We start from the raw sequence: 23,773 nt of genomic DNA on the forward strand, positions 1-23,773 counted from the left end.
TGTAATTTTTTCAAGCGAAGATCATTTTACTGGGGCTTCTCAGTGAAAGATCTGATCAGAGACACTAGCAACATTATGTGGTACACATAAAGGAATAAGAGAAAAGGACTCAAGAGTAATTAAAAAAAAAAGAGATTATGCTATTCACAATAGAAGGCGGACAGAGGAAAACTGACCAAGATTCTTGTTTTGCTCTATAGAAGCCAGCAGCATTTAACCAGCAGCGACTTTAAAAATAAATAAATAAATAAGTTGAATACTGTACTTTACAGAGGATAAGACAAGGAGAAAAGAAAACCATTGGGTCAGAGAGAAGGTGAATCCTTAAGAAAATTAAAGAAGACAGGAAAAGGAGAAAAAAATGTTTTGGAAAAGACATAGACGGAGGGAGAGTAATAACAAATAGAAATATATCAGTGTTCTATAGAGAGCAAGGGCCACAGAGGGAAGAGAGTGCAAAAAGACAGAAAGGACCCATTTAATGGAGACAATCGACAGAGAGCAGTCAGTCAGTGGAGAAGGGAAGGGAATGGGAAAATGACAGGAGAATAGACAAAACAGTGTGGGGAAAAGGAAAAGCAGGCATTTCAGAGTTGGATGCATACTAAAAGTTTGAAAGATATAGTAGTTTTCAATCTGAAGGTTTACAGCAATATAGATCAAAGCCCTCAGTGTAATTATGCCATTTGACTAGCCAAGTGATGATAATGGGGGTTGTGGGGGAGGGCAGTTACTGCCATTCAGAGGTTCCCTAATTTCTCCAGAATGAAGAATTCACAGACATCAAGAATTACAAAGGTTAACAGGACACAGCGTTTGACCACAATGTATCTGGCTCTGCCCAAATCATCAACTCTTTCCACAAAGAAACCACAACATATGACTAAGAAACATCAAAGAGTGGGAACACAAAGAAAAAACAGGATTCTGAGAGTGAGTCCACAGGGACCAGCCCACAAAGAGCCAATGCAATTCCATTTATTTTCCAATCAAGGAAACTCCAGATCCTATTTTTACTGTGGTCCTTAATTATCATGACCACAACCAAGAGGCTGGACAAATGAGCTGCCAGAACAGTAAGAAATAACATAATGAAGACTAAGAAACTACTCATCACTACAAAGGAGAGGCACAGCAAATATTTACACATTACTTCTAAAAACGATGAACTCATAGAAGCAGAGAGTGGAATGATGGTTGCCCGGGATTGGAGAGGGTGGGGGATGTGGGGGTTGGGGAGAGTAAAGCAGGAGATTTTGGTCACAGGAGACAAAGTTTCAGCTGGACAAGATGAAGACATTCTAGAGAGCTACTGTACGGCATGGTGACATGGTTAATAATAATACACTGTATACATAAAAATGGCTGAGAGTGGATTTTAAAACATTTTAAAATGAGGGTGAGGGTGATATGCTAATTAGTTTGATTTAATCATTTAGCAGTGCATACATATATGAAAACATCACATTGTATGCCATAAATATGTACAATTTTTAATTGTCAATTATACTTTATTAAAGCTGGGGCAAAAAAGACAAATATTTACACATTCCAATTACCTGAGGATTAGCCCTGTCTTTTCAGGGTTATGACATAGGGCATTGTTTGGAGAATGGTATTTTTCTTTCCATTTTCTTTCTTATCATCCCACTTCACTGTCCTGGCCTTATCTGCTATCTCTGGGGTTGGGGCAACTTCTTAAATTTTATCTGTACATTTTACCTTATTCCTGCCACAGTTCAAAATGTACACTCTGAGCAGCAGTAACTTATGGCTTGAGAGGAGGGTGGAAAGTGGGATTTAAGGATGTGTATAACAGTGTTCCTGCTCCCAAGGAACTGATAATCTAACAATGAAAATAAGAAACATATACAGAGAGAGAGAGAAAGAGAGAGAATATAAAACAGAATGGATTATGGGTATGATAGGAACATTAAAATAAGAAAAAATTATCATGGAAAGAATTAGAGAGTTTAGGGAATTTTTTATTGGAATTTATGACAACCTGTAAAATTAGATTAAATCTGAATTTCATAAAATTTCATACAATTTATAATTTAATTTCATAAAATTTAACCTAATTTTGTTTATGTAAATAGTATTTGAAGTCACTTTTTTTAGCCCTTAATATAAGTGCCCAAAACGAAATTGCTATGGGAGAAATGTCCCCCTTCTTGGAAGAAACATAATCATTAAAGTGAACTTTCACATCAGCCTAGATGTTCAAGCCCAATGATAAATACTTAATATTTAATTTTAAACAAAAGGCATAGTCATTAATCTGGAGTCTGCCACAAAACAACGTATGATTCATGGTTAAGTTCAGCTTACAGAGTAGTAGTAGACGAAAGAAAGGCTTGATATCTTTTAAGCCAAATGTGGCTGATTGCTTGGAAGCTCTAATTTCATGAGAATCGAAGCTCATTTATTCTACAAGTTGGCTCCTTTTAAATTCATGAAATTCTGCAATTTTACATTAAAAATGGGAAGCATAGCATGATTTTTAAGCAGCAGCTGAAATTTTAGAATACATAAGCCATTTTGCCACTAATAAACCAAATAACATGTAGCTATGAATGTACAGCAATGCAAAAATGGAAAACTGTGATAAATATATTTGATAAATACATGTTGTTATTAAGTGTGCAGTTTAAGAATTATATAATATGGTTGCAAGTGCCTGTCTCAATCTTAACCTCTCTGTGCTTTGGTTTCCACATCTGTAAAGTAAAGATAATGATACCAATTCCATAAAATACTTTAGGTAATGCTTAGCACAAACGAAGCGCTCAAAAATGTCAGCCGCTACTGCTACAACTGCCACTGCCACTATAATTATGTCTACCATTGTTTCTGTTCTCATTCCTCCCTACCATGAGTATCAACAAATTAGATTTCATCAAAAAATGGTCAAAGTCCCCTTAGTGTCATATACAAATAAAATATTCCTTTTAACAGTTGTGCCCACTTACCACCAGATAAATCCAAATATTGTAATTAAGTTCTATAAAGGTTTCAAAGGCAAATATATCTGTGTATTGAGAAAAATCCTCTAACATGGGAGACCTGACAAAGACATAACTGAGAAACACAAATAGACAATGTGTACAATTAGACGTATGCGAAGGTGGTGAAATTCCTAATGACATGGGGATTATGGTGTCGTCCTCAGATACTAATAAGTCAACGCTCTGAACAAGTGACAAATTCTGTAATATCTTTTAGAAGATACTTAGTATGTAATTTAGTCAGAAGGAGAGGTTACACTGCTATCTTATTTTGTTTTTCAAATATGATTTTTATTTGCTTTTTTTTCCCTTCTTTTTCATTTCTACCCTCCAAATGGATTGAGTTTTCTTATTCCCTTATTCATGTCTCTATAGTTCTGGAAATTATACATACTATTTCTATTCTTTAAACGTTTAACATAAGTAATTGACTTAAAGACTAAATTTAATCAATAGCTCTATTCTCTTCTGGAACAAATCTGGGAACTTTGATCTTTTAAACTCTAATGATGATATATTTTTAAATTGTTGCTGTTTGCAGTCAATGCTTAACAAGATTTATCCTGACATTTACTGTTCTCTTTGTACACACTTGCTTCTTACATTTCTTTCCTTCTGGGTTCAGTTCTTTTTTTTTTTTTTTTTTTTTTGATGGAGTCTCATTCTGTCTTTCAGGCTGGAGCACAGTAGCACAATCTTGGCTCACTGCAATCTCTGCCTCCCAGGTTCAAGCAATTCTCCTGCCTCAGCCTCCCAAGTAGCTGGGATTACAGGCATGCGCCACCATACCCGGCTAATTTTTATATTTTCAGTAGAGACGAGGTTTCACCATGTTAGCCAGGATGGTCTCGATCTCCTGACCTCGTGATCCACCCACCTCAGCCTCCCAAAGTGCTGGGATTACAGGCGTGAACCACCGCACCCGGCCTGAGTTCAGTTCTTTACTCCTGATGATGAACTCTGACTAGTTGTTTCAGTGGATGTGAATGTAAAATCTCCAAGTCTTTATCTGAAATTTTATTTTACTCCCCCTTTTAAATATGGCAGGCCTTTTGTTCTGTGGGGCTCTGCATCTATGGATTCAACCAGCTGGGTGTCAAAAATATTTGGAAAAATCAAATCAATAAAAAATAACACTACAACAACAGTAACCACAAAAAACAATACAGTATAACAATCATTTAGATACCATTTACATTGTATTAGGTATTATACATAAGCTAGAGATAATTTAAAGTATATGAGAGGATGTGCATAGGTTATATGTAAATATTATATGCCATTTTATGTAATGGACTTCAGCATTTGCAAATTTTGGTATCCTCAGAGATCCTGGAACCAGTTTCCCATGGATACCAAGCAATGACTGTAACAGTATTCGGCAAGTAAAGAATTCAAAGTTGGCCACTTGCTCCCAGCAGTTTTAACACATTATCCCATAATATTCTGACCTCTGTAATTGCTGCTAAGACTATTATTTCTTTTTAGGTAATAAGTATTTTTTTTTTTTTTTTTAGGTAATCAGTATTTTCTCTCTGGTTTCTGATTTTGTCTTTGGTGTTCTGCAGTTTCACCATAATTTATCTAGATACGACATTAATTTTATTTATCTTGCTTACAACTTTTGCTTCTTTCATCCGGGTATTTTATCCTCTGCAAAAGTTACTTAATTTATCTAGATATAACTTTAATTTTATTTATCTTACTTATAACATTTTCTTCTTTCATCTGCACATTTCATCGTCTGCAAAAACTCTAAAATTCTCAACCTTTTCAAATATTGCAGCTTATCCATGTACTTTATTTGTTCCTTCTGGAATTCCTACTAGATGTATGCTGGTCTTTTCTTTCAATCCTTTACTGCTCTTAAATGTTTATTCAGGTTATTCCATTGCATTTACCCCTTGGGTAGCATTCTGGCTAATATTTTAAGTTATAACTTTACTAATTCATTTTTCAACTATGCTCATTTGCTATTTAAGTAGTCCACTGAGTTCTTATTTTAATAACATTTTAAAAAAGAATTTTAGAAGTTCTATTTACTTCTCTTTAACCACTAGAATTTACACACAAAGAAGACAAAGATTTTTCATTGTCAAAAACTGTATACCAGTGCCTTGAGTAATGCTGGAATATACATACTCAATATTCTTTTGATGTACGGGTTTAAAAACCTCATTTCATTTTTTTCATGATGTTTTCTTTTTCATTAGGAATCTTTTTTGCTACCTCTTTTCCTGATAGTTTATTACTTAAAATTTCAAAAGATCATGATCTCATTCGTTGCATTTGCTTACTCTTCCCCATTGATTGCTAACTGTTATCATTTTATCACAATTCATCTTTAGTGGGTGTTGTTTTTTTCACAGGGATCCCATGCATCACAGGTGTGGAAGCAACGATATGGAGTAGGTTACACATTTACTTTTTTTAGGCTATACAACTGGGACCAGGGGAAATGGAAAATGCTAGGAGCCTACCCTCTCCTGGTGAGACACCATATACCTTGCCTGTAAGGTGAAGGGAGAGGGAATCCCATCTTCTTGGCTACATGTGTATGGAGTGGAATTTTCATCATGCTGAGCGGTGCAGGCAGGAAGGAGAAAATGAGATGTGACATAAGTTTCACCAACTCTCTTGATTCTTATCAGGAGTTGGTAGTTACTCTTCATTTGTTGTCTACACTTAGGAAGATTTCTAGACATTAGTACTCTTCTAAAATACAATTTTTGACCAGGCACAGTGGCTCATACCTATAATCCTTTGGGAGGCCAAGGTGGGAGGATTGCTTAAGGCCAGTTCAATACCAACCTGGCCAATATAGTGAGTCCCCATTTCATTTTTAAAAACAAATAAATAAGAAAAATAATTTAATTTAAAATCTAAAAGAAAATATGATTTTCATCAATAATGGTTGTTCCATTGGAACAGGATGGTGCAGCTCTTCACACTGCCATTCTGTAGTGAACTCTCAAAACACCGTTTCTTGACAGTACTTGCATACTTTGTATGTGTTTGGGAGGTGGGGGCTAAGGGCAAAACACAATTGGTGGAATTTCTAAACTTGTACTACAAAATTACTAACAGCATGAGGTATTAGCAAAACTTCCTAAAGATGATATTGCTAGATTCTTTCAAAAATCACTTTCAGTAAAACCTGTTCATTTTTGAAATACCTAGGGCCTCAATATTATCAGAGCACAAATTTTTACATCTATTCCTTCCTATGTGCTTGATTTACAAAATTAATCATCTAAGCTTTGCTTTATGCATTAGAATGTCATGTGTTATATCTATAAGATAAGATAATTGAATTTTTAAGTAAATACATTAGAAGCTATATATCCTATTTGGAGTTCAACTCCAAGCCAGTGAAAACTTTTCAGAGGCACATCCTAGCTACACCAAGCAGTAAAATCCTGACTGATTAAGATGAGGTATTTACACTGGGAGGTCAGAGACAGGCTCTGAAAGTCTCCAAAGCAGAGGAAAGAAAGAAAGTCAAATTTCTAGAAAGTGTGAGGTATCAAGTGAGACAATACTACGGATAATGAGTTAATGGAGCAAAAGCCAGAATATTAGGAAGAGACTGGTGTGTACAAATGAGCCAGGTTAGATGGAGAAATCAAGATGCAGATGGGAAAATGGGAGCTGTGAACACTACCAGAGGCCTGCTTAACAATGTGTTAATTACATGATGAAAGGGGCCTAGCTTCTACTTAAAGCCTCTACCCAGTAGGACCAAAGTACCCAAATTACAGCTGTCCTTTAACACTGTCATCTTGTAGCACTAGATACTTACACTATTAATGTTGCTACTGCTTAAATTTGGGATGTATCTCCTCTTTTAGATATACTTTCAAAGCCAATTTAAAATGAAAAGAAAGAAAAAAGAGGGCTGGGCACGGTGGCTCATGCCTGTAATCCCAGGACTTTGGGAGGCCGAGGTGGGCAGATCGTGAAGTCAGGAGATTGAGACTATCCTGGCCAATATGGTAAAACCCTATTTCTACTGAAATACAAAAAACAATAATAATAATAATAAATTAGCCGGGCAAGGTGGCATGCGCCTGTAGTCACAGCCATTCAGGAGGCTGAGGCAGGGGAATCACTTGAACTCGGGAGGCAGAGGTTGCAGTGAGCCGGGATCGCGCCACTGCATTTCAGCCTGGTGACAGTGCGAGACTCCGTCAAAAAAAAAAAAGAAGGAAGGAAGGAAGGATGGAAGGAAGGAAGGAAAGAAGGAAGAAAGGAAGGAAGGAAGGAAAGAAAACACTTTTATTTCTTAACAGTCATACCTTGGTTTCTGAGTTTTAGCCAGTATTGTTCAATTTGTGAATATGCTTATTGTTGACTGCTTCTTTAAACTAAGTTAACTCTTAAATAATATAATTTTGACATCACTGAAGATAACTCAAAGGGTCTGACCATAGGCTCACCGTCTGAAGATCATCTTCCTGAGATCTTCAAAGTGGGTAACCCTATCCCTTGGGATGACTACCTTCTAACATGTAAAAGGTATGATAAGCATGAACAAATAATCTTGTGATTATAACTGCTGGTTCGCAGATCTGCTAGTTCTAAATTTCAAAGTTCTGGGAAAGGCTTTTATGTTTTCTCTAAATAAGTGGTTAGCTCATGGCTAAGAGTTATAGAGAACATAAGATTGAAGCAATACATAATGTCACAGAATGTCAAATGAAAGGGCATTAAAGACATGTGAAATTACTTACTTTAATTGAGTCTTAACCACAAAATAAATTTGCTGAGCAGCAATGAAAGCTGGAGAGGGGCTTGTCCACATTTGGTAGGAGTGATGAGACCATTCAAAGGGATTTCAACATTTCCTTTTTAACTAAGGGGAATTTGTCACTTTGAAGTTTCCATTCTTATTCCGATTTAGTGTATCAACATTCCAATAGTATATACTGAGGATTGTGTGTAGGTTTTTAAACAGGCTTTGTTTGTTTTTACTGTAACTATTATTACCTATTTGTATTTTATTTCCACAATACCAATACAAAGGAATCTATGGGCTGAAAACCATTTCAAAAATGTATATAGAGCATAGTGATGGGGTTCAGGACACATTACCCTAAAACATGGTACCTTGGCATACTATTTTGAGAGATACCATGTGCAGGAAGGTCTCTGGGACCTTCCCTGACATTCTCCCCTGAGCAGGTCAAAAGAGGTGCCCTCCCTATATTGGATGAAAGGTACATCCTTATCTCTGAAAACAAAGTGTTGCAGAGAAGAATCTGAATAAACAGGCTTTCCTAAGTTTCTCCCAGTTTATTGCCATTAGAGAGTATCTTTTTGCCCCCCTCATATTTCTCTACAACTCCCTGTTCTTCATCAGACCTACTATTAAAAGAACTAAGATTAAACTGTTTCTTCAGGTGTTCATTTCCTAATGAAGCCTCTCATGTCACAGAACTTAAATAAATGTGTATACTTTTCTTTTGTTATTCTGTCTTTTGTTGTGCAGGCTTAATCCATGAACCTAGGATACACGAGGAAATATTTTTCCTCCTCTACAATAGTATCTATGATTGTAGTTTAATATCTGCTTATTTTCATTTATTGAAATACTTCCATATTTTTCCTATGCAGCAAATCTTGCAAACAGCATTGCTAGCGATTTTACCTAAATTAGCCATACATAGCTCATTTAGAAAATGAAATTAAGCTCTAATCACTACTTCCATTAACATCATTTGGATTTAGTTTTTTTTTAATACTGCATGAACTTTAAAAAATATCTTACAGTGTAATGTAGTAACATATTTTGAACTATATTTTTTCTTTGCTGTCATTAGCATGATTTAGATCAAAGGAAACAAGAGGTATGACAACTGCATGCAAAATAACCTGGATTTCCTTTCTTTCTCTTTTTATTTTTTTATTTTTAGATGGAGTCTCGCTCTGTCACCTAGGCTGGAGTACAGTGGCATGATCGTGGCTCACTGTAACCTCTGTTTCCCAGGTTCAAGGGATTCTCCTGCCTCAGTCTCCTGACTAGCTGGGATTACAGGCACGTGCCACCACACCCAGCTAATTTTTGTATTTTTAGTAGAGATGGGTTTTCACCATGTTGGTCAGGCTGGTCTCGAACTCTTGACCTCAAGTGATCCACGGACCTTGGCCTCCCAAAGTACTGGGATTACAGGTGGGAGTCACCAAACCCGGCTAGGATTTTCTTTTGTTGGACATGGAGAAAATTGTCAAAATCTGAATAAGGTTTGCAGATTAGATAATAGTATTATATCAATGTTGACATTCTGATTTAGATAATTGTACTGTGGTTCTGTTGCTATGTTCTGAAGTAAGCAGGGGTAGAGAGGCATCATGTCTTCAATTTGTTCTTACGCAGTTCAGGAAAAGAAATGTATATATATATGATATGTATAGATGTATATATGTATACATATTTACATATGTCTGTATACATGCATATATACGTGTATATGTACATATATACACACACAAACATATACAATCAAGGCTCTGATATAATCCTTAAGAATTATATCAAATTCATTAATGTTGAATTATATGACTATATGCACACACATACATATATAAATGGAGGGAGATTATGCAAATGAAATGTAGTAAAATGTTAACCTTTGGGAAATTATGAATTCTTTGAAATATTTTTTTTTTTTTTTTTTTTTTGAGACGGAGTCTTGCTCTGTCGCCCAGGCTGGAGTGCAGTGGCCGGATCTCAGCTCACTGCAACCTCCGCCTCCCGGGTTCATGCCATTCTCCTGCCTCAGCCTCCCGAGTAGCTGGGACCACAGGCGCCCGCCACCTCGCCCGGCTAATTTTTTGTATTTTTAGTAGAGACGGGGTTTCACTGTGTTAGCCAGGATGGTCTCGATCTCCTGACCTCGTGATCCGCCCGTCTCGGCCTCCCAAAGTGCTGGGATTACAGGCTTGAGCCACCGCGCCCGGCCTGAACTATTTTTCTATAAATAAAATTAGTTCAAAAAAAAGCTTTAAAGAGAAATCATGGTAAAATATTTAGGAAATTCCAAAAGTCAGCAAAAAGGTCACATATTATATGTCTAACCAATAGGTGGTGCCAATAAGTACTACTTTTGTTTTAATGATACTAGAAAGCAAATTCAATGTTCAAAAATCAGGTGCACTGATCAAATTCTTACGAATTATACCAACTTGGTAACACTGAATAAAATGACTACATTGGTATGTGTGGACCCAAAAATGCAACCTAACACTCTCAAAAGCCTCCTTTCACCTCAGCCAAATAAAGAACACCATATATTTCCTGAATAGAGTTAAACTGCTCTCGCTATATATTGTGGTCTCCTTATCTAGGTAATTCCTTTTAACTTTCCGTGGGGGTTAAAAAGCACAGCTGGCAGGAATACAACCACGTACACTCATCTAAGATAAAACAAAGACTCTAGAAACTTACCTGAATAGCAAATAGGATTTCTTCTAGTTGTAAGCTATATGTGCAAACTATAGAAAATATTTCAAAAATACATAGATAATATGAAAAGACTTTGAAGTTTCTCTTAGGACATACTGAACCATTGTCAATGATTTTTACACACTGTTTCAATACGTAGAACTTAATTTGCCTCAGTAAATCATATTGGCTCAGTCCAATTTCACATTCCTATAATTCAACTGCTGTCTATCAGAGGTGACATTTATAATAACCATTTGCTCAACAAACCTAAACCAGGCTCACATTAATGAATATTTTTAGAATTTCAAATTCTCACAACATTGCCTTTGGATTTAAAATTCATAAAATAGCACAACTTTGGAGATTTCAAACTACTCAACCTAACTAAATCTAACCATGGAGATATAGTAATTCAATTTTTTGAAAATCTTAAAAAGTTAAATGCATCACTTGCAATTTTCTCCCAGTTTCTAAACTCAACTAAGACAGTGGTTAATATACCTTTACAACATAAGTCTTAGGTTAGAGGGGAAAAAAACCCAGTTAACTAGATGAATCCCTTTATTAACCAGACAAGATTACAACTCCGATAGCTAGAAGGACATCAATGAAGCATAAAGGGCCTGGAAATTAGCTGGCAGAATCTGTGTCCAAAACCAATTTCAAAGCTGTGTTTTTTTCTCTTTTTTTTAGTGCCAATGACTGAGGAATAGCAGGAGAAAGTGGGGAAAAACAGTACTTTTTGGAGTGAAATCAATTCTTTTGAAAACATTTGAGTGCACGGCTTCCATTTAATCAACAGTTCTGTGGCCCAGAAAGAAAACAGTGGAAGTCAACATTATCTAACTGCTGTGACAGTTTAAACATTAGGCACCCTAATTTCCCTCTTCAATTTCTTGTGCTTTTGCTTCTCCCACTATCTTGAAATAAGCCATTAATGTGCCTCCCGTTCAATAATGAGCTGAACAGCTCTGGAATCCCTATCTGCTGGCCACAGACCTTCCATTCCTCAACCAAGGGTGTAGATCAAGGGGATACAGAACAATGATCTACCTAGACTGAAGAGTGGAAGCTTTGGTGGGAAGGAGTATAAGTTTTGCTTTTCTTTAAAATAGTTTTTAGGTTTCTTCCTGAGCTTCCCCTCTCTAGAGCAGAATTTTAGAGTGAAGAGGCTTAGGGCTGGGTTTCCCTCAGCTTGAGAGAGGCTAGAAAGGATCAGAGAGAGAGACCAGAGAAATAGAAGGCAGATAGATGCAGGCTGTGTGGGCCTGGCTGGGCCTCAAGGTTAAGAGAGAAGGGTAGAGAAGGGCTGAGGTCACAAGGACAGGAGAGCAGACAGGGATTTGCAGCAGAAGCCAGGTATAAGGAGCATACATTTGGTTGCCTAGGAATCTGAGCATCACCGTAGGCTGCAAAATGGGAATGGATCTTGCCAAAGGAAGGGGAACCCTTTTTACAAGGCTTTATGGTACAATGGTTTCTTTCATTCTTTGCAAAGGCTACAACACGTAGCTTTTCATTTCAGTACAAAGGCTGTAAATAGAAAAGGTATGACTCATGGGAAAGGGCAGTTTGGATCTCACTTTCTGGTAGGGTTTCACTCAGGATTCCAGTAATAAGGAGCTAGTAAAGTTGACAAAGCACATGGAACATGTGGACACATCTAAGCATCGGAGGAACCCGCCAAGGAAACAGAATGTGCTTCCCTTCCTTCCTGAAGTTAATCAGAAGACAAACAATTAAGTTAAAAGAAACCAGGAAGAGATATTAGCAATCAAATCAGCAGAGAGGAGATGAAGGAAACAAAGTGTAGAAGGGGTTGTTCATTCAATGATCCAACATATCAATAATCCAATTGTATTATTCTAAAAGTCTTCATTAAGGAGATTAAATCAGGATCCATTTTGAAACAATGAAGACAGACAACTTAAGAGGTAAGGACAGAATATTCCAGATAGTGGCTTTAAAGTGGGTAAACAATAATAGCTAACACTAAACACGTTACCATGTATGAAGTCCTATGGTAAGTGCTTTGCATACATTTTTTTATTTTAATCTTCCCGGTATCCCTTAGAGGATTCAAACCTAGGATATCCTGCTTGCAGAGAAACAGCTCTTCAATACTACACTATACTCTCTAAGAGACTCCTGTCTGTAAGCAGAAGGAAATTTGTGGTTTGGTTTAACTGGAATCCTGACCTTTAACACAGGTCTTAAGGATACAGGATCACTTATGTTAGGGTCTATCTAGAGATATAAATCAAAGCCTATCATTGAGAACTTCACCAAGATTCAAGAGGCAATTGGGTATCACCTCAGGGTTTGGACAATGATATATTCAAACAACCTAATAACAGATGAATGTTGTTCTTCATGAGGCATATGTGAAGTGGGAAAGGGCTGGGAGATGAAAAGGAGTTGGGAAAGACATGTAGCCAACAGTTCAACATATCGTGGTGGGTCAAGACCACATCTATGATGGTAGGAAGCTCAGGGACTACATGAGGAAAGTCAGAAGGTCAGGATTAGTTTGGGATTTGTTTATCCATACAGAGGGCAAATGCAAGCAAATTAACAGGACTCATAGGGAGAAAGAACAAGATACACAATGGTTACCAACTCTTCTATTCACCATTAATAGGCAGAAAGAAAGGAGCAGGGCGTAACGGATTTGTTTGTGATCCACAGAACTTAAAAAAATGCTAGCCTTTAAACAGAGCCTGGAGTACCACTGACTCAGAAGTATAATGTGAATCATGAATGAAATTTAAATTTCCCTACTATGTCAAAAAAGAAAAAAAGAAAAAAATTAATAGCATATTTTATTTATCTCAATATATCCAAAATGTTATCATTTCAACATGCAATCAATATGAAAATTATTGATGGGATATTTTACATTCTTCTTATTGCACCAAGTCTTCAAAATCTGGTATGTTCTTTACAATTACAGCATATCTGAATTCTAGTGGTATACTAGGTTCATGTCTAACTGTCAATAGCAACATATGGCTGCTGCCTCCTGAATTGGACAGCACAGGTCTAGGGTAAATTTAATGACAAAATGATGGTTACTGGTATCAAGAAACACCAAAAGGTTTAGAGTAGAACTGGATTTGGCTGGAAGTCTACCAATGAATTCCACAAGATATGTTCTCTAAAACACAACAGCTGTACCATCTTACTGAGGGGGTACTGAAATTAAACCATTTTATCCATAGACAATCAGGAGAAGTATACATATACATATACACACACACACATATACATATATACATATATATATATATATATATTTTTTTTAAGATGGCGTTTCTCTGTGTCACCAGACTGGAGTGCAGTGGTGCGATCTTGGCTCACTGCAACCTCCAACTCCCTGGTTCAAGCGATTCTCCTGCCTCAGCCTCTGGAGTAGCTGGGATTACAGGCACGTGCCACCATGCCCAGCTAATTTTCTGTATTTTTAGTAGAGACGGAGGTTTCACCATGCTGGCCAGGATCGTCTCAATCTCCTGACCTTGTGATCCACCCGCCTTGGCCTCCCAAAGTGCTGTGATTATAGACATGAGCCACTGCACCCGGCCGAGAATTATAATTGTTTTGTGGGAAAAGAGAAGACAAGCATACATAGTAGCTCCATGTTGTACTTCATTTCTCCTGTCTCCTGTGAGTCTTTTAGAGACTCTGCCCTCAATATTAAGTACTCCAAGTGTCTTGTTTGTTTAGTGGTAGATGCAGGACTTTGTCCAAAGCAAAGGGTCATCTGCATCAAATAAAACCCAAGTTATCTCTCCAACTCTTGGGAGAAGGAGGAGAAAACTGACCTCACCACTCATTACAGTCTGAAGCACTGCCACATGTATGAGTTAGAGGTACTTATGGCTCTCACTGAACTGAACGACAAAGCTCTGTCTACGGTGATTTTCTCTTTGCGGGTCAGTTTGGTCTAGCAAGATGTGCAAGGGTCTGAAAAAAAAAAGTGGTTTGAATTTAAATTCCAGTTCTCCTAATTGCCAGGTGATTTGGACTGCAACAAAAATATCTATATTCAAGGTGCTTTTAAAAATCAGTCTTAAAAAACAACGCATTCAGTTCAAGAAACAACTTACTTAATTTGAAGTTTCTTTATGTCAATCAAAGCACATGACTGCATACTTTGTTTTGCTTCAATGTGGGTCTGAACGGTGGATAAGAACAAACAATATTCACCAAGTTTCTGTCACTGACCAAACCTAAAGATGTCATTACATATGCTATGCAATCTATATATGCTATATAATATATATACTATATGTTACTAGTACAATACTGTGTACCTCATATGACTTATAGTGGTATATAATATTTCAGTTCCTCTCTGAACAAGCACACACACATTTTTCTTCACATGCCACTGCAGTCAGCATCACTTTCCTTTTTAGCCAACTTCAATGTGTGAACCTGTATGTTTGTCAATAATGTCGAAGCTCAAAGCCAACCATAGGCACCAAAGCACGTTTTTGTTGTTGTTGTTGTTTGTTTTTTGCTTTTTTTTTGAAACGGTGTCTTGCTCTGTCATCCAGGCTGGAATTCAGTGGCGCAACCTTGGCTTACTGCAAGCTCCGCCTTCTGGGTTCATGCCATTCTCTTGCCTCAGCCTCCCGAGTAGCTGGGACTATAAGCGCCTACCACCATACCCGGCTAATTTTTTGTATTTTTTTTTTAGTAGAGACGAGGTTTCACTGTGTTAGCCAGGATGGTCTTGATCTCCTGACCTCATGATCTGCCTGCCTTGGTCTCCCAAAGTGCTGGGATTATAGGTGTGAACCACCACGCCCAGTCGCAAAGCATGTTTTTATTGGACCTCACTAAAAATTGCTATTTATCAAACTTATTTCCGCAGAATAGTCACAAATCCAAGCGTCGTATTTGTCATGCAATTTTTAGCTTTTTTTTTTTTTTTTTTTTTTGAGATAGAGTCTTACTCTGTCACACAGGCTGGAGTGCAGTGGCGTGATATCGGCTCACTGCAACATCCACCTCCCAGTTCAAGCAATTCTCCTTCCTCTACCTCCCGAGTAGCTGGGAATTACAGGCATCTGCCACCATGCCCAGCTAATATTTTGTATTTTTAGTAGAGACGGGGTTTTACTATGTTGGCAAGGCTGGTCTTGAACTCCTGACCTCAGGTGATCCGCTCATCTCGGCCTCCCAAAGTGCTGGGATTACAGATGTGAGCCACCGTGCCAGGCCGATTTTTAGCTTTCAATAACGACTTAGGGGTATGAAGACGTGGTACCAAAGAGCAAATTTAGATTATCTTTTTCATTTCAACAAGAATGGAACACATTTTTTATAGGGAGTTATAAGTACAAGCCTATCATAGCATAGGAAGATGTACCAGAATGTTCATTGAGCATTTTTAAAGTTAGGGAGTGAATAGAGAGAAAAACAAAGGGCTGAATAATTTCCTTCCTACACAGACAAATAACAAAAAAAGGGCTTGGAATGAAAAGTATAGGGAAAGTCAGTCAGCCCATACACTCACCTGCATTGGAGCCAGTCAAGTTATAACGTGCATTCAGCTTTTTAATGATGTTCTCATGGATTTGGTACCACTCACTCTCTGTGTTACACCTATGAAAACATTAACACTCTGTTAAGCTTTAATGATGCATGCAATCAAGCAGTGATCCTCATAGTACACCTGCCCTTTTCATTATAACCACTATAATGTACTTCCTTGGAGTCCCCATCAACCTGCTGCAACTGACTGTCAGTTTTAGCATGGTTGTCCCAGGATGAGAAAGAATACCCGTATCTGGTAATGCCTGACCACCTACCTCCTGACAGAAGCAGCTGGGATTAACAACTCACAGATTACAAGTGGCCCCAAAACAGACAGAAATCTCAGAGAACAATGCATACAGGGGAAGGCAGCCCCAACTGAGTTCAACTCCCCAGATTCAAATTCTCACTATTAATCGAGCTATGTTCTTTAGGTGAGTTTATTTACTCTTGTCTTAATTTCCCCATCTATGAAACACGGATAATATACTAGACCTTTAAATAAACATGGGCTTAGGGTAATTCCTGGCATATAATAAATGCTCAGTAAATTAGTTCTCATTAGCAAGTCTCTGCCTACAGTAACATTACTAGGTAATTAAGTGCATCAAAATGCAGCAAATTAAGCAAAATGAAATTGACATTAACACAGATTGTACTGGCAAAAGACTGGCAGGATTTACCAAAGAATAATAAAATTACTCTTTCAGATCTTCCACAAGGGGCATCTCTCCGTCTTTTCACAGCAATCTGTACCTCTTTCTCTTAGCTTTTATCACTCATTAGGTCATGTTATCTTTGTTTACATGGTGCAGTTCACCTGGGAGACTGCTAAGGTTCTTGAGGACTGAATCTAGGATTGGCTGATACCAGAGTTTCCTTTAGCACTTTGAATGCTGTGGATGCTTAAAAACTGTCAGTGGCATGAATGGATGGATGGCTGGTTGGCTGGCTGGCTGGCTGGATGGATGGATGTCCCTCTGCCTGGTAACTCATAATGATTTGTAAGCATGTGGTTCTGCTATCCATCCTTACTGCCACTACTCTCCCAGATTGGCTGGGGAAAACTTCCTTCATCTGAACATATGTGTAAATTCACTACTTTATTAGCCATGAATGCGTCCTCCCAAGAGGCCTGAACATCAAGATTCTGTACACTATCAATCAAAATCTCCCACAGTACAGTTCCTGTTTCCTAGTGATCAAGTCTGAGGCAGATAATTCACAATTATTTGCTTACATATTTATTTATTTTATCCCCACAGGATTTTGCAGGATGAACGTGATGGAGGTGACTTTTGAGCCAGTTAACAGTGGGACACCAAAATGAGCACTGAATCTTAGAGAGCTGGAAAATTCAGATGGAATGAAACCATCCCACCTGTCCAGTTGTAAGACACCAAGTTGCCATTTAGCACATTCTGCCTCCAGTTTTCTTATTTCGGCCCAGTGGGGAAGAAAGAAAGATGGCTTGCTTCCTATTAGATAGTTAAGTGATTCCAGAATTCATGCTTTTAACCTACAAAACTCAAAACTCAAAAAAAAAAAAAACCAAAAAAGCTCCTGAAGTACAAGACTAAAATATCTTCCAGGCTCAGGCAGGCATTTGCTAATGTTCTTTATTTGAGTCCCAGAGGGGCTGGGGGTTCAGTCACCTTAACAAATAGAAATTTCTCCCAAATTGTTTCTAACAGGCACTTTCCCATGTTTGACTAAATTCACAGTTCCTTCCTAATCTACAGTGACTGTTTTGACTGGTTAGTATTACTCTTGAAACAGCATCATCATTTGCTGAATGGGCATTTTTCAGGAATTTATCTTCTATTAAAAATTACCTAAAACCTTATTTGATGCTTATGGAAAAGCAGACAATAAAAAAAACACACACACAAACAGCAGAACAATTTGTCTTCACGAGTGTGACTGTCTCCCATTGGCAGGGCTGGAATGCATGGGTCTTGTTCCGCTGGCTGCATAATCAAGGGTGATGATGGGACTGTCCATCCTTCTGTTTTCCCAGTGGCAGGATAAATACAATACTTGCTACTCACACCTGGAAAGACTACTTTAAGAAATGATGAGAGTGGGTTTGTGAGGAATGTCAGTTTGCTTCAAAAGCCACATAACAGCAGCAGCATCACCTTACTAGACTATAGTGTGAAATAACACCTGGAAAAATACAAACTACTAACTGGAGAGCTCAGGTGCTGGAGCGAGATAGTCCTGACCTCAAATCTGCTTCCTTTCCTTATTAGCTAGGCAACATGGGGCAAGTTGTTTAACTCTCGTTCACCTATGTGTAAAACTGAGCTAGGAGCATCTGTCTGCTTCATGGGTTTGTTGTGAGGACAAAAGGATATGACACATGCTAAGTGCTTAACACAGTTCCTCACACATACTGTGCACACAGTAAAGGGTGGTTATTAACAGTCATTAGTACTTCAAATAAATTACGTTTTATGACCACCAGTTGAGCACAGAAAGAAGGGCATCATGGATTTAAGCTTAACCACTGAAATTGAGAGTTGCTACATGATAAAAAGAGTAGTAACTTTTACCACCCACTAATTTCACCAAAAGTTTTCAAGTTTAACATCAACATCACAGGCACTTTCCTTTTTAAGAGGGATGAAGAGAGTTTCCGGTCCTAAACCATACAGATAACTCTTTGTCAATGAATTATTAAATGTGTTACATAGGTCCCATTGGATGGAGAGTAGAAAAATCCATGAAACCCTGCAGCAGAGGTCAAAAAGGCAATTTTAAGTGTATGTCCCACAGGCAGTGGGCCACCTGTGTTACCACCACCTGTGAAAAATCTACTGGCACATATTAGGTATATTAACACAACCTCCAGAATGGAATACGAAAGCCAGTTCACTCATGGAGGTAGTCAAGGGTGTGGTCCTCAAACCAGGAGTGTGGAAACCCTATTGAGTCTGCTCTGAAGATGTTGCTGTATATCAGGTCTCAATGTCCAAGGGAGGTGGGGAGGTGGCATGGTGGTGTGGGCCAAACCCATGTGCATTTTAAAAAATTGCGTAACTAAGGATTTGGAATATATCAAGTGACTTTCTTAGTAGAGAACCACGGATTAAACTGTATCCCCCAACAAAGGTAATGTTGAAGTCCTAACCCCCAGTACCTCAGAATATGACCTTATTTGAAAGAGGGTCTTTACTGAGGTACTCATATAAGAAGGTTATCAGGGTGAACCACACTCTAATATGACTGTATCTTTATAAAAAGGAGAACTTTGTAGTTGGGCATGGTGGCATGCACCTGTAATCCCAGCTACTCAGGAGGCTGAGGCAGGAGAATCTCTTGAACCTGGGAGGCAGAGGTTGCAGTGAGCCGAGATTGCTCCACTACACTCCAGCCTGAGTGACAGAGCGAGACTCTGTCTCAAAAAAAAAAAAAGAAAAGAAAAAAAACGGGGGAAGGGGTGGGGTAGGGGATTGGTCCCAGAGAAAGCCATCAACACCATGTGCAGATGAAGGCAGAGATCAGAGTGATGCGTCTACAAGCCATGGACCCCCAGTGACTGCCAGCAAAGCACCAGAGGCCAGAAGAGAGGCACAGAGCAGATTAGCCCTCACAGCCCTCAGAAGGAGCCAACTATACTAATACCCTGATCTGGGAACTGTGAGACAACACATTTCTACTGTTTAAAATCTATTTATAGGCCAGGCACAGTGGCTCACGCCTGTAATCCCAGCACTTTGGAAGGATGAGGCGGGTGGATCACGAGGTGATGGAGACCATCCTGGCCAACACGGTGAAACCTTGTCTCTACTAAAAATACAAAAAATTAGCCAGGCGTGGTGGCGAGCACCCGTAGTTCTAGCTACTCGGGAGGCTGGGGCAGGAGAATGGCATGAACCCAGGAGGCGCAGCTTGCAGTGAGCTGAGATCACACCACTGTACTCCAGCCAGGGCAACAGAACAAGACTTGGCCTCAAAAAAAAAAAAAAAATCTATTTATGCCTAGTATTCCATTATTAGAACGCTAAGCATGTGGAGTTATTTATATCCTACTGCTCAAGGTCATCGCCAAGGTATGATTGCAAAAATTTTAAAAAATTGCAACCTCAGGCATAAATGGGTTAAGCCACGTGGTTTGTGGTACTTTGTTATGGCAGGCCCAGCAAACTAACACCTAGAGTAGGATGGAAGTCATCTGGGCTTTCCTTTCCCAATTCTAATTAATTTACTCCAAAAAGTACTTTCACTTTCCAAGAAAACACTGACTGTCTGAAGGTAAAGACGTGCTAGGTTTATAAATTCAAAGGTGGTATCCCACATAGTAGACGGTCTACCTAACTGGTAAACTGTCTGTACTCATTGGTTCTTGATTCAGTAATTCTCCTGACTGGCAAATTGTGGCTCATGGGCTCACTGGCAACAAGTCTACAGATTACTGGGTTTTTGAGGAATGGCTCATAAACTACCATTGTTCTTCTCTACCCTCGTAAAGTAGCATTTGCCCAAGTAGAACCCACACGCACCCCAGCCTCCACCATGTGCATGTTTCTTACATGTACACTTTCAGAATGAGGTCATCCTTTGTCTCTCCTGTTAGCAGGTCAGCGATGCTGAGAACTGCACAGCCAAAGGGTCGTCGGTACTGGACACTACAGGCATTCTTTTTTTCTCCTGCTCCCATTCGACCTGTTCAATTAAAGAGCAAGCATTACCCATGGAGCCATTTGATTAGATGCATCTGAGCTAGAGAAACATACAGCTATAAGATAGGCCATATGAAATGTAACTGGGCAATAAAGAGCACCCAGGTTGGGCATAACAGAAGATATTGCTTCAGTTCTGGATTCTCTTCTCCAGTCACCTAGCTGTGTGACTTTGGGTAAGCAGCTTAAATTCTGGGCATCAGCTGCCATCTATAAAACACAAAGATTACAACAGATCCCATGTTTGGGAACCACCCCCTGGCCCCTGAGATTCGTGAAGGCATCCCAGGAAGTTCATGTCACTGAAGGCAGTAATGGTGACTCTTCCATTTTCTATTTTTAAACAAATTATATATTCAAAAAAACTATTTCAAAAATTTCACCTGTGACTAGAGTAGTCTGAGGTTGTCTGAAGTATGGCAAGTAAGCACAGGTGATCAAATGCGCATGCTCCTGCCTCAGCTCTCAGGCTGTTCAGAACTCAGTTATCACCAAAATAGTTTTAACTGTTGTAAAGTTTTAACTTGTTTAAATTGTTACATGAACATGCAACAATGAACAAGTATTCATTTGCCCAAAACTGAGGACAAGGATAGAGAGGTAATTTCTGATTCAAAATTCATTTTAATGACTTAATGACCATAACAATGTTAATAAAAAGTGCAATTACAAATCAAACACCAAGCATTTGAAAGGCTGCCCTGTGATGGGCAGTACTACTGAGGCAGCTTCCTTGGCAATAACACAGTGAGTGAAGTCCATGGGCCAGAAGGGCACATACTCACTTTGATGCGTGTTTTTTTTTTTTACCACCCCAAACCCCTAGATATCTTTGAGAAAGTTCTGAAAACAAAAGTGGTTTACTTTTTCTCTTACTGCTGTCAGATATTATATTAAAATTTTAGCAATGTTTACACGAAGTTACATAAAACCATATTTTACTTTAACCATTGGTATTACATTTGAATTGAAACAAACACAGATTAAATAACAAACTACCTCTGCCATCCTGAGAACAGACAGGCTTTATCTCATAAGAAAACAGCAGCATGGGTTCTAACTTTTCCAACCTTTTCAAAGATTCTTTCCAATTTTTTTCATAGACTCATTTATAAAAAGAAAAAAACAAAACAAAAAAGTGTCTGTTTTTTATTTCTACTGTCCTTCAAATACAAAAATAGCATAAAATGAAAACAGGTTTTCAGAGTAGATTTTTATGAGAAAAAAATATAGAAAATCTATGCTGGAATGAAAGCACGTTTTTTATAGTCTCACTCAATGCACAATATAATTATCATGTACATAAAACCAAAGCCTATAAAAATAAATCACCTTGCAGGACTGCATGGCAAGATATTACTATCTCACAGAAGTATTCCTAGGCTAGTAACGGAGTACAGTTAGTGAAGAAGTGGGAACAAATTCCCAATAATGACTGGTTAGACTTAATGGAAAAACTGTGTAGGTTACACCATTCCTCATTGCACCTAGCTTCTCTGCCATAAAATGTCTGCTTTTAGAGGCATTTTATGTGTAAAAATGAGGGAACACATTCTGGTTTCATTGAGCAAGTTCATCACAGAACATCAAAGTGGGTTCTGCTACATTATACGAGTGTTTTCATTCATAGTCAAATCAAATTTGAGGAAAACTAGGGTCAACAAAGTTAGACAGGCATATTTATTTTTCCCTTCAGGACTTCTCAGACCCCTTAATAAGCTGATGACATTATACAAGTTAAAAAAACATTCAGTATTCACTATTTCACAGCCTGTTTTTTGAAGCACCTTCTGGAATAATGCTCTGAAGCATTCTGCACTTTGGAAAATTTATGTAGAGCCAATTTCTATAGAGATTTCATTAACTTATAGGAAACTCAGCTCTGAAAAATTCATTTTATGCTAACAGGATTTAGAATTTTAACAGACAAACACAACATTTTGGAATCAAATATGTTTAGGAAGGCTAGCAGAACAAAATCAAACACAACAAACTTCTTAATTACTTATATTAAACGAGACCAGAATCTGTTTATGGTAGATGAGGAGGTCATACGTGGGGTTGGGAAGGTCAGGGGACAGTTCACAACTTCTGTGATTCTTGGATTCACATCTGGCTTTGATATCTTTCTAATTCAGACAGCAAATAAATCACAACATAGAAACCTCTCGGCATTTCTCCTCTCTGTTCCTTGCCCCTACTGCACTGACAAGTGCTATACCTACCGATTCGGATAATGTGCACGGTGATATAGATGTCCTTTCTTAGCTCAGTGCTACCCAAATCCTACAAACAAACAAAGTTTGGTTATTTTGGAAGACATGAGCTGCACTTAAAGGGCAGAGCACTTTATTTTCACAAATAAAAGAAGAAAGACAGAGATGAACACAGACATTCTTAATGGAATGTTTGTAGCAGAAGTACATGATTTAAATCCTGTTCTAAAAATATCATTACAATCAACCTTAGGTCAATTGATACCAAGTAATATACTTTAAAGAAGAAAGTATTATTGATTTAATCTCTCACTCATTCATTCTTTAAACATTTATTAAGCACATATTAAATACCAGCTGTCTTGCTGAGCGTGATCACTGGTTTTGTTTTTTTGTTTTTGGAGATGGAGTTTCACTCTTGTTGCCCAGGTTGGAGTGCAGTGGTGCGATATTGGCTCATTGCAACCTCTGCCTCCCAGGTTCAAGTGATTCTCCTGCTTCAGCCTCCCGAGTAACTGGGATTATAGGTGCCCGCCACCACACCTGGCTAATTTTTGTATTTTTTAGTAGAGATGGGGTTTCATCATGTTGGCCAGGTTGATATTGAACTCCTGACCTCAGATGATCCACCTGCCTCGGCCTCCCAAAGTATTGAGATTATAGGCGTGAGGCACCGTGCCCGGCAATCATTGTTATACTTTGGTAATAGTATAACAGAAGCAGTAATACACTAAAGGAATTAAAGTAATCCTGGAAGGTGATATTCAGAATTCTGGGCACTAATGTAATCTGTGTGTTATTTACATAAAGTTTAAAAGCAAATTCACTGTGTTCTCTCACAGTAAGTTATTTCTCCTAAATAGTATG

The 23,773-nt window shown here is 38.2% G+C and overlaps 1 protein-coding gene across 1 annotated transcript in view; it reads right to left on the minus strand.

Moving 5' to 3' along the window:
• The window catches only part of DOCK4 (dedicator of cytokinesis 4), a 477,639-nt gene that overhangs the window by 202,353 nt on the left and 251,513 nt on the right, over positions 1–23,773 (minus strand). The window contains exons 10-12 of the mRNA XM_011955954.1: positions 22,916–22,976; positions 20,541–20,673; positions 15,983–16,071 (exon numbers count right to left, since the gene is read on the minus strand). Of these exons, the coding sequence (XP_011811344.1) occupies positions 15,983–16,071; positions 20,541–20,673; positions 22,916–22,976 (283 nt within the window). The remainder of the gene's footprint in view (positions 1–15,982; positions 16,072–20,540; positions 20,674–22,915; positions 22,977–23,773) is intronic.

This window comes from Colobus angolensis, unplaced genomic scaffold (genome assembly GCF_000951035.1).
Source record: "Colobus angolensis palliatus isolate OR3802 unplaced genomic scaffold, Cang.pa_1.0 Scaffold403, whole genome shotgun sequence".
Lineage (NCBI taxonomy): Eukaryota > Metazoa > Chordata > Mammalia > Primates > Cercopithecidae > Colobus > Colobus angolensis.